The sequence below is a fragment of the Mixophyes fleayi genome (assembly GCF_038048845.1).
Source record: "Mixophyes fleayi isolate aMixFle1 chromosome 4 unlocalized genomic scaffold, aMixFle1.hap1 SUPER_4_unloc_3, whole genome shotgun sequence".
NCBI lineage: Eukaryota > Metazoa > Chordata > Amphibia > Anura > Limnodynastidae > Mixophyes > Mixophyes fleayi.
The window spans coordinates 97,039-109,856 of NW_027445889.1; the positions used below are offsets into that span (position 1 = coordinate 97,039).

Here is a 12,818-nt window from a genome sequence, read left to right on the forward strand (position 1 = left end):
CCCAATGGGAGGAGTACTTTGCTACCAATGTGGATACAGCAGCCCTGTCTGTCGTTTGGGATTCCTTTAAGGCGTTTTTAAGAGGCTCTTTAATTAGAAGCATCAACTGTTTCAAGAGAGAATCTAGGTTGAAAGGCGATAGATTGGAAAAAGAGGTTGTGCGGTTGGAGGAAGTATATCTCTCTTCTCATGCGGTTTCTGATAGGATGGCTTGGTTAACAGTACAGAGAGAGTGGTCGGATTATTTGCTAGATAAATCAAGGCGTAAGTTGTTATTTGCTAAACATACACAATACTTTGAAGCGGATAAGTGTGGTAGGTTTTTAGCTTATTTAGCTAGGTCTGAAAGGGCGGCGACTGTAGTGGCGGGGATTACTGATACTTTGGGTGTCATACATACCGTGACTGAAGAGATTAGTGATGTTTTCTATACGTATTTCAAAGAGGCTTATACGTCAAGAGCTGAGTACTCAGACTCTGATTTAGATACGTTTCTGGCGGCTGTTTCCATACCCGAACTGAGTATAGATGGTAGAGAAAGTTTGGAATTGTCAATTTCTGATGAGGAGATTGTAGCTGCAATATCATCGTTCCCAAATGGTAGGGCTTCGGGCATAGATGGGATACCCATAGAGCTGTATAAGAAACATCTGGGGTTTTTTGTGCCTCGCCTGAAGGACATGTTTACAAGTTTTAGAGATCAGGGGTGTGTGTCTCCGTCTATGTCTGAAGCCATTATAGTTCTTATCCCTAAAACGGGAAAGGATCCCTTGTTTCCAGAATCATACAGACCGATATCGTTACTGGCAACGGATATTAAGATTTTAGCAAAAATTTTGGCGACACGGTTGAACCGGGTGATTAGTGAGATAGTGCATCCTGATCAAACCGGTTTTATGCCAGGAAAATCTACGGCCATAAATCTGCGAAGGCTTTTTTGTCATTTACAGTTGCCCCATCCTGCGGAGGAGGAGGCGGTGGTGGTGTCCTTGGATGCTGCTAGGGCCTTTGACTCTGTGGAGTGGAGGTACCTGTGGGCGGTGCTTTTGAAATTTGGGTTTGGACCGTTTTTTATTCAGTGGATTAGACTTTTGTATTCTTGTCCTACAGCTAGAGTCTGTGTAAATGGCTTTATGTCCCGCCAGTTTGTTATGGGCAGAGGTACCAGACAGGGATGTCCCCTGTCCCCTGCTCTGTTTGCCCTTGCCATAGAGCCATTGGCATGTGTGGTAAGAATGCAGCCAGATATCACTGGTTTAAAGATGGGCTGCAGGACGGACAAGATTGCCCTTTATGCAGATGATATGCTACTTTTTTTGTCATATCCTGATAAATCGTTGCCAAATCTACTCCATGTGGTCTCGGTGTTCGGTAGATACTCGGGACTTTTGATTAACTGGGATAAATCTAGCGTAACTCCGATCAGGGGAACCTGCCCTACGGGCCAAGTTCTGCAGACTTCTCTTAAATGGACTCCGGTATTTAAATATCTTGGTATCTGGATTTCTAGTGATATGGGTCAGTATATTCAGCGTAATGTTCAGATTGATTATCTTAAGAGCCGAGTTGGGGTGTGGAAGCAGCTGCCACTGTCGGTCACAGGTAGAATTAATCTGGTCAAAATGATAGTTCAACCAAAGTTTCTGTATGTTTTGCAGCAGTCGCCGGTCTATATCCCCCATAGTACATTTCCGTTACATAGAACGTCTTATGGCCTCTTTGGTATGGGCGGGCAGGAGGGCAAAAGTTAAACTCACTACTTTATATCGTTCTCGAGGATCGGGGGGCTTGGCTTTGCCGAATCTACGGCTTTATTATTTTTCCTCCCAGTTAGCACATATTGAAATTTGGTTTAGGTCAAGGCTGGGTCTAGACTTGCATGATTTTTTGGTTTCTGAGACAGGATCTAGTCATACACGTGTGCAGTTTCTTCTGGCCGGAAGAAAAGTTGGGAGGGACCCCCCTTTATTAATACAGGCCATGAAGGTTTGGAGATTGTCGTCCCAGATTGGAGGGGGATTGGATCTAGATCCATGCACTCCACTATGGGACAATTTGGACTTTGGAGAACTGATTAGGATGGAGGGGGCTGGAGCTTGGCGGAACTACAATATAACACACATTGGACAATTGTATGAGAACGGTATATTATATTCATTTGAGCAACTTCAGACACTACATGAACTACCTAGGGGTTACTTTTATAGATATTTGCAATTAAGACATGCTCTGGCCTCGCAGTTTCGGGAAGCTACTCTGAGCTTTAACGCAGATTCCTTAAGGGTGCAACTGTCAAGGTTGGGCCAGAGGCGGAAAATCTCTTTTCTGTACTCAATTTTGGTGGAAGGATCTGGCGAAGGGGGCTTGCCGGAGCTGCGATGCAGGTGGGAGGGGGATCTGGGGCGTCTTAGTGATAAGGCATGGGGTATGGTGTTATGTAGCCCAAAGGAGGTCATCACATCAGTAAGATTTCGCCAAGTTCAATTTTTTCTGTTACACAGAGCATATCTCACCCCTCTTCGGCTTTCTAAGTTCAGTGGTGGTCAGAAAGTGTTGTGTCCCAAATGTAGGAGCGAGGAGGGGGGATTCTGGCATATGCTTTGGGAGTGTCCGCTGGTTTCATCCTTTTGGGGAGAAGTGGACTGTATTAAAAGATTGGAGGTGGGAGTGATTGCCCTGAGTCCAAGGCTCTGTATATTCGGTTTAGGCCTGAACAAAAAAACTCGTAGACTCATTAGATTGCTTATCAATACGTTACTCATGCTGGCAAAGGTAGTGATAGCTAGGAAATGGATGGCACCAGAAGCTCCAACATTGAATAGCTGGATTGAACTTGTTAACGATACAGTTGGCCATGAAAGGTTCATGTATACCAGCAGGAATTTGGTGGATAAGTATGAAAGAATATGGTATAGATGGAGGATATCCCCGTATGTCACGGAGGGATTGAGGGAAGTGGAACTCTCCTGATTGAAGCTTGGGACAGACATCCAGCCACCTATTATGTTATTAAGATCAATGACTGTATCTTGTATTACCAAAGCTGTACCATTATCTCACTATATCTGGAAAAAAAAAAAATGTATATATCCTTACTTGGAAATGTGAATGTTAATGTTTTTTGTTTTTTCTAACTGCATGGTGTATAAATACTTGACAATGCTTGTAACACTGTATGGGGTATAGTTGGGGGGATAGCCTACTGTGTTGGGCTTTTTTGTTGTTTAAAGGAAAAAATACAATAAAATTTTACCTGATTTAAAAAAAAAAACGTATGGACAGAGGACCAAGTGGCTGCCCTGCAAAGCTGGTCCGCAGAAACACCATTCCTTGCTGCCCAAGACGCCCCAACCGATCTGGTGGAATGGGCTGTGATTCTCTCCGGCACAGGACGGCTAGCCTTTATATAAGCTTGTCTGATGGTAGACGTAATCCATCTTGCAATGGACTGTTTTGAGGCTGGCCAGCCTCTCTTATTAGCATCATAAAGGACAAATAGAGAGTCTGTACGTCTAATCTGGGAAGTTTTCTTAACATAAATGCGGAGAGCCCTAACCACATCTAACTTTTCCATCGATTGCTGATCCGTATGGGAAGAAGATGAGAAAACCGGAACTACGATTTCCTGGTTGAGATGAAAAGCCGACACTACTTTTGGTACGAAAGAAGGGAGAGTTCTTAACACCGCTCTGTCCTCGTGGAAAACCAAATATGGTTCCCTACAGGACAGAGCTCCTAATTCGGAAACTCTACGAGCCGAAGCGATAGCCAAAAGAAAGAGGACCTTCCAGGTCAACCACTTTAAGTCTGCCTTACTCAAAGGTTCAAAGGGGGGGGCCTTGAGCATCTCTAGGACCATGTTGAGATCCCATGGAGCAGTAGGAGGGACATAGGGAGGTTGGATATGTAAAACTCCCTGGAAAAAAGTCCTAATATCTGGCAATTCGGCTAATTTCTTATGAAAAAATACAGAAGGTGCCGAAACCTCGACCTTTAGGGAACCTAGCCTAAGGCCTGCTTCTAGGCCATTTTGAAGGAAGGCTAATAGACGGGAAAGCTGAAAAGAGGACGAGTGGAACGTCCTATTTTCGCACCATCTAATGTAGGCCTTCCAAATCCGGTGATAGATTCGAGAAGAAACAGGCTTCCTGGCTCGCATCAGAGTCTGAAATACACTGGGCGAAAAACCTCTAGCCTTCCAGAGGCTGGCTTCAACAGCCATGCGGTTAAATTGAGCTGAGGTACATACTGGAAATGGAATGGACCTTGCAAAAGCAGGTCGATTCGATACGGAAGGCGGAACCCCGGCCCTTCCGCCATAGATATGATGTCTGCGTACCACACTCGGCGCGGCCAAGAGGGAGCGACTAGAATTACTGGCAGAAGGCCCTGCCGAACTCGTCTGAGTACTCGAGGAAGCATGGGAATTGGGGGAAACAGGTATCCCAACCTGAATTCCCATGACATCGTCAAAACGTCCACTGCCGCCGCTAAGGGATCCCTTGCCCTTGCGCAAAACTTGTGGACCTTCCGGTTGTGTCTGGAGGCCATGAGGTCTATGTCCGGAAGACCCCACCTGAGAACCAGAGACTGGAAGACATCCGGGTGTAGAGACCACTCCCCTGGCATCAGCTGGTTTCGACTTAAATAGTCCGCCTCCCAGTTTTCTATTCCTGGAATGAAAAGCGCCGATATTGCTGGGACATATTGCTCTGCCCAAACAAATATTTGGGCTGCAATCTCCATAGCCGCTGCACTCCTGGTTCCTCCTTGTCTGTTGACATATGCCACGGCCGTGGCATTGTCGGACTGAATTCTGACCGGTTGGCCCTGAAGAAAAGACTGGGCTCCCCGGAGAGCCAAGAGAATGGCCTTCAATTCCAAAACATTTATCGGTAGAGTTGATTCCTGAGGCGACCAAATTCCCTGGAGTCGGAGGTGAAGGATTACCGCCCCCCAACCCTTCAGGCTGGCGTCTGTCGTGGCTATGATCCATGACCATTGTGCGAAGAATTTTCCCACGCTCATGTTGTGCGGACACATCCACCACTGAAGAGATTATCTCGCTTTCTGAGATAGAGAGATCTTTTGACTTTTCAGGTGTAGGTGTGACCCTGACCACTTCGATAGCAGATCCCATTGGAAACATCGAGAATGGGCTCGCCCGAAGGGAATGGTCTCGAAAGAGGCCACCATCTTTCCGAGTAGCCTCATGCACAAGTGCATTGAGGGGCTGGGGTAAGACAAAACCTGGGAGGTTACCGACTGAATAGAGGAGATTTTCTCTGCTGGGAGAAACACTCTTTGCCTCCTGGTGTCCATGATGAGTCCCAGGAATACCATGTGCTGACACGGGATCAACTGGGATTTCTTTGAATTTATTAGCCAACCGTGGCCCTTGAGAACTGCCTGGGTGAGGGACAGGTGATAACGCAGGCAACCTTCTAAGGAAGCCTTGACGAGTAGGTCGTCCAAGTAAGGAACGACCTGAACTCCCTGCAGGTGAAGACATGCTGCCATAACTGACATAATCTTCGTGAAGACCCTTGGCGCAGTTAAGAGGCCAAAGGGGAGGGCCCGAAACTGATAGTGAGCAGATCCTACCAAGAATCTGAGGAGAGACTGGTGGTGGATCCAGATGGGAATGTGGAGATAAGCGTCCTTTATATCTATGGACGCCATGAGCTGATTTATCTCTAGGCCGTTTATTACTGACCTCAGAGATTCCATCCGAAATTTGTCCACCCTTAAGTGAACATTGAGGCCCTTTAAGTTTAGGATGGGCCGAAAGGAGCCGTCCGGCTTCTTGACTAGGAACAGATTTGAATAAAAACCCCTTCCTTTCTGCCCATCTGGCACTCTGCAGATGACCTGCTGGAGTAAAAGAGAAGCAACACAATCCTGTATAGCCCGTCTTTTTAAAAGATCCTGAGGTAGCGGGGTCTGGAAGAAACGCTGTGGAGCCGGGCCCAATAGGTCTATTCTGTACCCCTCTGAAATGATTTTCCGAATCCAAGGATCTTGGGAAGACGCTGTCCACTGTTTCTGAAACAGTGACAGACGTCCTCCCACTGGCGCCCCCTGTAGAACAGGTTGGCCGTCAGGACGCAGGCTTTTCCTGGGTCTTAGCGGCCTAGAAGTAAAGGAGGATCTTCCCCTAGATGAGGAGCCTCGGGAATTAGATTGCCTTCCTCTGAAGGACTGACCCCTTTGGAAGGAGGTCCCTCGAAAGGGCTGTCGGAAGGAGCTATTCCTCTGAGCGCGGCTTCTGTTAGCGTATACTGGCAAAGAAGTGCTTTTGCCCCCCGTAGCCTGGGAAATGAGGGTATCCAATTCCGGGCCAAATAAGCCCGCTGCAGAAAAGGGGATGGTTTCAACGGACCGCTTTGACTCTGCATCACCTTCCCAGGATTTCAGCCATAGTGTTCTCCTTGCTGAAATGGAGGCCGCCTGAATGGCAGAGGAAACTGCCGCTGAATTCTGGGCCGCCTCATAGAGATACCCCGAAGCTTCCTTTAAATGCAAAGCAAGAGGAAGGAGCTCGGAGTCCTGTAAAGCTTCTGCCAGCTGGTCTGCCCATGCTTCCATGGCTTTTGCTACCCAGGCTGAAGCAAATGTGGGTCTAAAGCCAGAACCCGCAGCCGCAAATATTGATTTGAGCTGGGATTCTACCTTACGGTCATTGGCGTCTGGAAGAGACGCTGAACCCGGGGCTGGGAGTAGAGTATGTTTAGCCAGGCGAGCAATAGGAATGTCTACCTTGGGAATACTCTCCCAGCGAGTCGCCTCTTCTTCCTGAAGAGGATACAAAGAGGTGAACCTTTTGGGAATGAAAAACCTTTTCTCAGGTTGTTTCCAAGCCCCTTCAGCAATCTCTCTGAGTTCTGCAGAAGGAGGGAAACGGTTGGTTTTTCTTTTGGCCTTTTTGAACAGACTTCTGTCCATGGGGGAAACCTCCTCCGGCTCTGGGAAGTCCAGCGCCTGTCTAATCGGTAAAACCAAATCATTAACAAATTGGTTTCTAGGGTACACTTCCTGCTCTGAGGAATGACTATGGTCAGCATCCGAATAGATTTCCCCCTCTTCTTCAGACTCTTCCTCCGAATCTGAAAGGACCACAAGGGGATTTACCTCTCTAAGCCTCCTTCTTTTAGCAGGCGGGGCATTAGAGGAATCTAGCAACTGGTTAAGCTTGTTTAATCCCTTCAAAAAGGCTGTAGACCAAGCCGGGTCTGTATTAGCAGGGGCTGGGTCAGCCTGTGATGTGGAAGTTCCCGGCAAACTCGATCCACTGGCATCTGAGAAAGCCTGGGGGACTGACTGCGTATTAGTATTGCTAGCCACCAAAGTTGCCACAGTTGATAGCAACTGATTTGATTGAAAAACCATTTGGGCTAGGGAGGTAACAGACTGTGTTAGGGAGGTTACCCAGGCCGGTTCCTCAGACGAAGGGGCTGTAACCTGCTGGCTTTGCACAGAGGGGGCCCCTGCTTCGCATGCAGCGCAGAGCGCCAAAGGGTCCTTCTGCCCACACGGTAATTTAACATGACATTTAGAACATGTGAAATATTTTGCCATAGGGGCCTTTCCCTTATCTGTCATTTTATATAAAGGAAGGCACACCAATCACACAAAATCAATCTAACCTGCTAAGCCAGTAATAAAACAACAAATATGTGTTTAAATAAGCTTGTACTTAGCCCAAGGGCCACCAAGACAGGGAGAAGTCCAACAGCAGTCTGTGCTCTCCCTCAGCTCTGTTCCTGTTCCCGGGCTTCTGCTTTGGCGCCAGAACCCTGGGACAGTCCATCTCTCTCTTTCTCTGTAGGAAGGGGGGGGAACTCTATGTTTTAGCTCCCCCCTCTTCCCTGATGCCGATGTTCCGGCTTGAAAATCCATAGGAAAAAACGGCTTTTGGTGGCAGATTTGTGGAGACCTCTATTAGTTCCTCTTCCCAGGACAGAGGTCTCCGCAGCGGTACTTTCCGACGCCCCCCTCCTATGTCTGAGGGGTGAATCTTTGTTTAGACCCTTCTCCTCGGCGCTGCTGCCGAAATCCAAGATGGCCACCGCCATTTACATTATCCGATAACCGGCGCTCTATGCCTGTAATGGCAGCGCCGGTTAACGGGGAGGCTATGGGAGTGCAGCGGTCCATGAGACCGCTTGTCACTCCCTTCAATCAGGCACCTTGTCTTCAGCCCGTCAGTGAGAACCGCTGGCTCTCTGCTGACAGGGGAATGCCTGCGCTGCCAAGCTGTGAGTGTGTTCTCTATATTAGAACACACTCCAGCGCTGCCACCTGAAAAAAAGTAAAAAGTAAAAGAAAAAAAGAAAATTTCTTAACATTAAACTAAGCACTAATCAAAAAGGCTGCCCAACTCCAGGGCACCTAAAAAAAACTGGATTGTACAGGAAGAGGCAGGGGAATTGTAGAGGGGAGGGGTCTATCAGCAGCACTAAAGTTAACTAGTTAGGTGCCAACTCCCAGCTCCCCTCCACAACCCATGGTAAAGCAGTGTCCCCCAGACTGGATGAAAGAGAAATAGAGATAATATCTGAACAATACAAATGTTTATATTAAAATCAATCATTCTAGGAGCATGGCACTACAAAACAATATTATCACAAACATTAAAACATTGGGACATGTGTGCCTTATTTAATTGTACAAAGTAGCAGGAATAAAACTACACAATCCACTATTTGGTAGCATGCAGTCACAGTGAAACACTCACCTTCATTTGAGGCACAGACTCCCCAGTCAACATCGCTTCATCCACAATACATCGCCCCCGAAGCAGGAGCACATCACATGGAACTATGTTCTCATTGGCGGATCTTCCTAAAGTAAAAAATAGGAAAGAGTTTTCATCAATTAACAGCTTAAGGTCAAAGTAGACCACAATAGAGGTACTTCTGTGAGTCGGAAAACGCAGCCGGGTTAACTCGCTATAAATCAGTGACAACACTGAGGCAGTCAATATGCAGACTGCAGCAACAAACATGGAACTGCAGCTTGTTATTTCACGAGGAACCAGTGGCATATATATCTAAACCATTTTGTGATTGGACCAATATTCATGAGAATTAACCAGTCACTCTGATCCTCGGTGATGTCACTGGCAGCTGCTCTAGTGAATATTGGCTTGGCACACAAAATGGCTGCCTCTGCTGTGTGGAGATAACTAATACATGTTATGTTGTTCTCCTTTTTATCCTTAACTAGTGGGTGTCCAACTAATGTTGACTTACCTATGGACACAATATCTCCTGGTATGATTTCATCACTGGAGATTGGCCTCCATTTCCGATTTCTGTACACCTTGTAAAACACAGATGAATATGTTGAAAAGAAAGTGCGGAAAAGAAGAGGGCTAGTTAATACCTTCGTATTAACAACAAAGGGAAAATATATTACTTATTTTATCTTGATTACTAAAAGCCTATGTCCAGAAGGGAGAAGATGGGGCTTTGTGCTGTGCGTGTGGTGTTTATAGTTGACGGTGAATGAGGGAGAAGAATGCTGCTACAGAAAGGTGATCAGCAAGCACTGGGGTTGTAAAAACTACATGTGTGTCTCAAACACTCCATACTCCAGTAGCGTATATATGAGGATACAGAAAATTATCATGTCTAAAGATGGTCAGGTACGTTGTGATGTTGGAAGAACTCATTGTCTTACTTTATAGTTACATTGGTATATTTTGCATATGTTTTGTACTTCACAGGCCAATTCCATGTTTATCTGAACAGAGGGGCTCCCTCAATCTGAGGGACCTCCTACCACTGAGGTGTTGGGGACCCCTGATGAAATCAGATGTCCACAAAGGAGTATCAGGATTTGAAGTGTAAACCACAACAGACTGTTAGTCTGGGATCACCTCTTTCTGCTTCAACTCACTGACATAATGCATTTATTTCAAAGGCTCAAAGTAATTATAGGCAGTGAGGCAATGACATGTAATTATGTGAGCAGACTGATGTAATAGGAAGTGGGACCTACATTAATCTCTGCTGTGGCAAGCTCCTAAACAGTGGTGGCCTGATTTAATAAGGTGCCCCCCTGACACCAAAGAAGGAAGTCCCCAATCATTTAAGTGAAGGTGAGAGGGAATTATTATTTTTTTATATATATATATATATATATATATATATATATATATATATATATATATATATATATATCTCTATCAGAAAGTGAAAACCTTCAATTCAATGCAGAAAACAAAGTAATATTGCTCTCCCTTGTATTTCATTTTATTGTTTTCTACCATCACACAGTGTGGGGATGGGTGCAGCAATGCATTTTAATGTTGTATCAGTACAGATTGATCAAATCAGGGTTTACAAATCCAAGGAGACAGGGACCCAATGGTTTTAACCAGTTCTTGCTGGAGCTTAACTGTAATGTGTATTTCCTCATATTTTGAAGAGTGTCCTTGTAACAGAGGCCTAACTCTCCATATTTTAACAACATACAGTACAAATAAAAATGCTGCAATAAAGTTACATACCAGGCATTCACTTATAGAGCTATAAAAGCCAGGATTCTTTATAGGTCACAGTGTGAGGCTAGTAAATCGGAGCTATGTCACACTGCATTCAGACATCCAGAAATTTAAATCAAACTTGGAAGTTACATGATACAAACACCACTGCGACACCAGAAACAAAAGTCTTCTCACCTGAATCATATAAGGCTTGTTCCCCATCTTCCTGATCTCAGACAAGTTCCTCAACTGCTGCTGGACAAGTGATGCCTCAAACGCCACCAGCATAAAGAGGGTGAAGACGCTGTAATACCAGTACTCGTCCAAGCACCAGAGCCCGACACAGAACACCTACCAGGAGCAAGCATGGAGTCACATGTACACTGCAGATATTACAGCTTAGGCAGAGAAAGCTGTGCATGTGGGTTATCAACAGTTGTTCCTTCATTCTGGGGTTTCTAAGCAGTCCAGCAATCCAGAATGTATTCAAACCCTGATTTCATTCTCCAATTCCCCAACTGCACAAATATATGAATAGCAATATAGTATCTTACCTGAAATACAAAGAAGGGTGCAATGGCTCGCTCTTTAAATAGGTGAAAGAAATCAGGGACCACCATCTCAGCTCTGAGGAAAGAAACAAGTAGACATGTTGTAGATACGTCATATGGTATTTAAAGGGCAATATAGTTTATTAACCCAGAAGGTGCCATTTCTATATATAAAAGGTAAAATAACAATTTATCTTTGCCCTTTCTTTAACCATTTCCTCTATGACAAACAGCTAGTCCACTGAAGTCCCCCTTCTCCTCCTGTTGACACACTTTGGTACTTTCTCTCTCTTCCTTCAATATCAAAGTACCAACCGCCTAAGCAATGGTTATTTCTTCTCTCTCTAAAGGATACGATAGACGGCATTCTATAAACAAAACTTAAACCCATCATTATATAAATGCTAGAAGACGTAGAGCACAACTCTTATATAATTTATACAAGTAAAACACAACAGCTATTGTAAGTATATTTGGCTCAATAATACAAAGTCATAACTGCGCTGCAGCAGATTCTGTTGTCATGGATATTCACCAACACACACTACCAACATCATAACACTGGTGGCCCAAGTGAATGTCTCCTTTTAAATGGAAAGTGCCTAGGTCTTTCCTACTAACCATGGGAGGACTTCTAGAAATCCCATATTCCAAAGGATAATGTCCCTTCAAAACACATAAAATAAAACCTGCCAGCTCTGCCTGCTCCATGAGACTTCAGAAGCCCACAGGTAGAAAATGATTGAAAATCTCCCTCGACTTCCCAATCTGACACATTAGATTTCAGCAGGAGATAGATTGTGGTTACGTTTTGCCTTCTGTGTAGGCACAATTTTGTGTATGAAAAGGAGTGCTTCTAAGAAATGTAACGTCTGTGTTTAAGCAGCCTATCGGAATATAATTTTCATAAAAATAGCATAAAATAGCCACAAAATAATACTGTAGGAGAGAAGATCAAATAAACAGGTCAACTTACTTGTTGATTCCATACTTCTTTTCAGCAACTTTAATGTCAGATTCTTCTACATATCCTTTAGCACTCTGGTAATAGGACAGGGGGCGCTCCACGGGAAACACAACGGGGAGAAAGACTTTCTTCTCCCCAGAGTCATAACAATACTTGATTTTTTGAAATTCAAAGAAGAGAGTTTCCTGCCCATCTTCCCTCTAAGGTCCAGAGCAGACATGTGGAAATAGAGCACACTAAAGAGTTAATTCTATTCAGACTCAAAACGGAGTTCAAGATCATGGATTTGTTTTATCAAAACATGGACGGCACAATCCAGTTTTTTAAAATTCAATAGTAAAGTAGTGCTGCAGGTACAAGTAAATTATAATCTATGTCACTCCATTTAAAACACACATCCATATAAAACGTTCCTTTGCAAAAATTGTAAAGACACCGTGATCTGTCGTAACAGTCATTATAAGTCTAGACAAAGCAGTTTAATTAACAGATGTCAGAGAGGATACTTGATCATACAAAATAAGGAAGACATTATACTCGTCTCATTGCAGAGGAACATATCACTAGATCTGCTGCCCTTGAATCCACCACTCAAAAGGGGCTTTTCAATTCATAGGGATGTGCCACAGGGTTCCCTTAGGAATGGTCGCAAAGGCACAACATGGCGATGCAACGTCACAGATTATTGCCTTGCACCCCATAGAGCTGCTCTGGAAACTCTTATACGTTGGGGTATAGTAGTACTCGATTATGTGCGCAGCCCGCCAAGTCCGGCAGCACGTCACCAATAACTAAATCGGCTTTAAAG

The 12,818-nt window shown here is 44.9% G+C and overlaps 1 protein-coding gene across 1 annotated transcript in view; it reads right to left on the reverse strand.

Moving 5' to 3' along the window:
- The window catches only part of ATP13A1 (ATPase 13A1), a 51,828-nt gene that overhangs the window by 35,555 nt on the left and 3,455 nt on the right, over window positions 1-12,818 (reverse strand). Inside the window, exons 3-7 of the mRNA XM_075193808.1 lie at window positions 12,020-12,210; window positions 11,047-11,119; window positions 10,688-10,843; window positions 9,255-9,324; window positions 8,738-8,844 (exon numbers count right to left, since the gene is read on the reverse strand). Of these exons, the coding sequence (XP_075049909.1) occupies window positions 8,738-8,844; window positions 9,255-9,324; window positions 10,688-10,843; window positions 11,047-11,119; window positions 12,020-12,210 (597 nt within the window). The remainder of the gene's footprint in view (window positions 1-8,737; window positions 8,845-9,254; window positions 9,325-10,687; window positions 10,844-11,046; window positions 11,120-12,019; window positions 12,211-12,818) is intronic.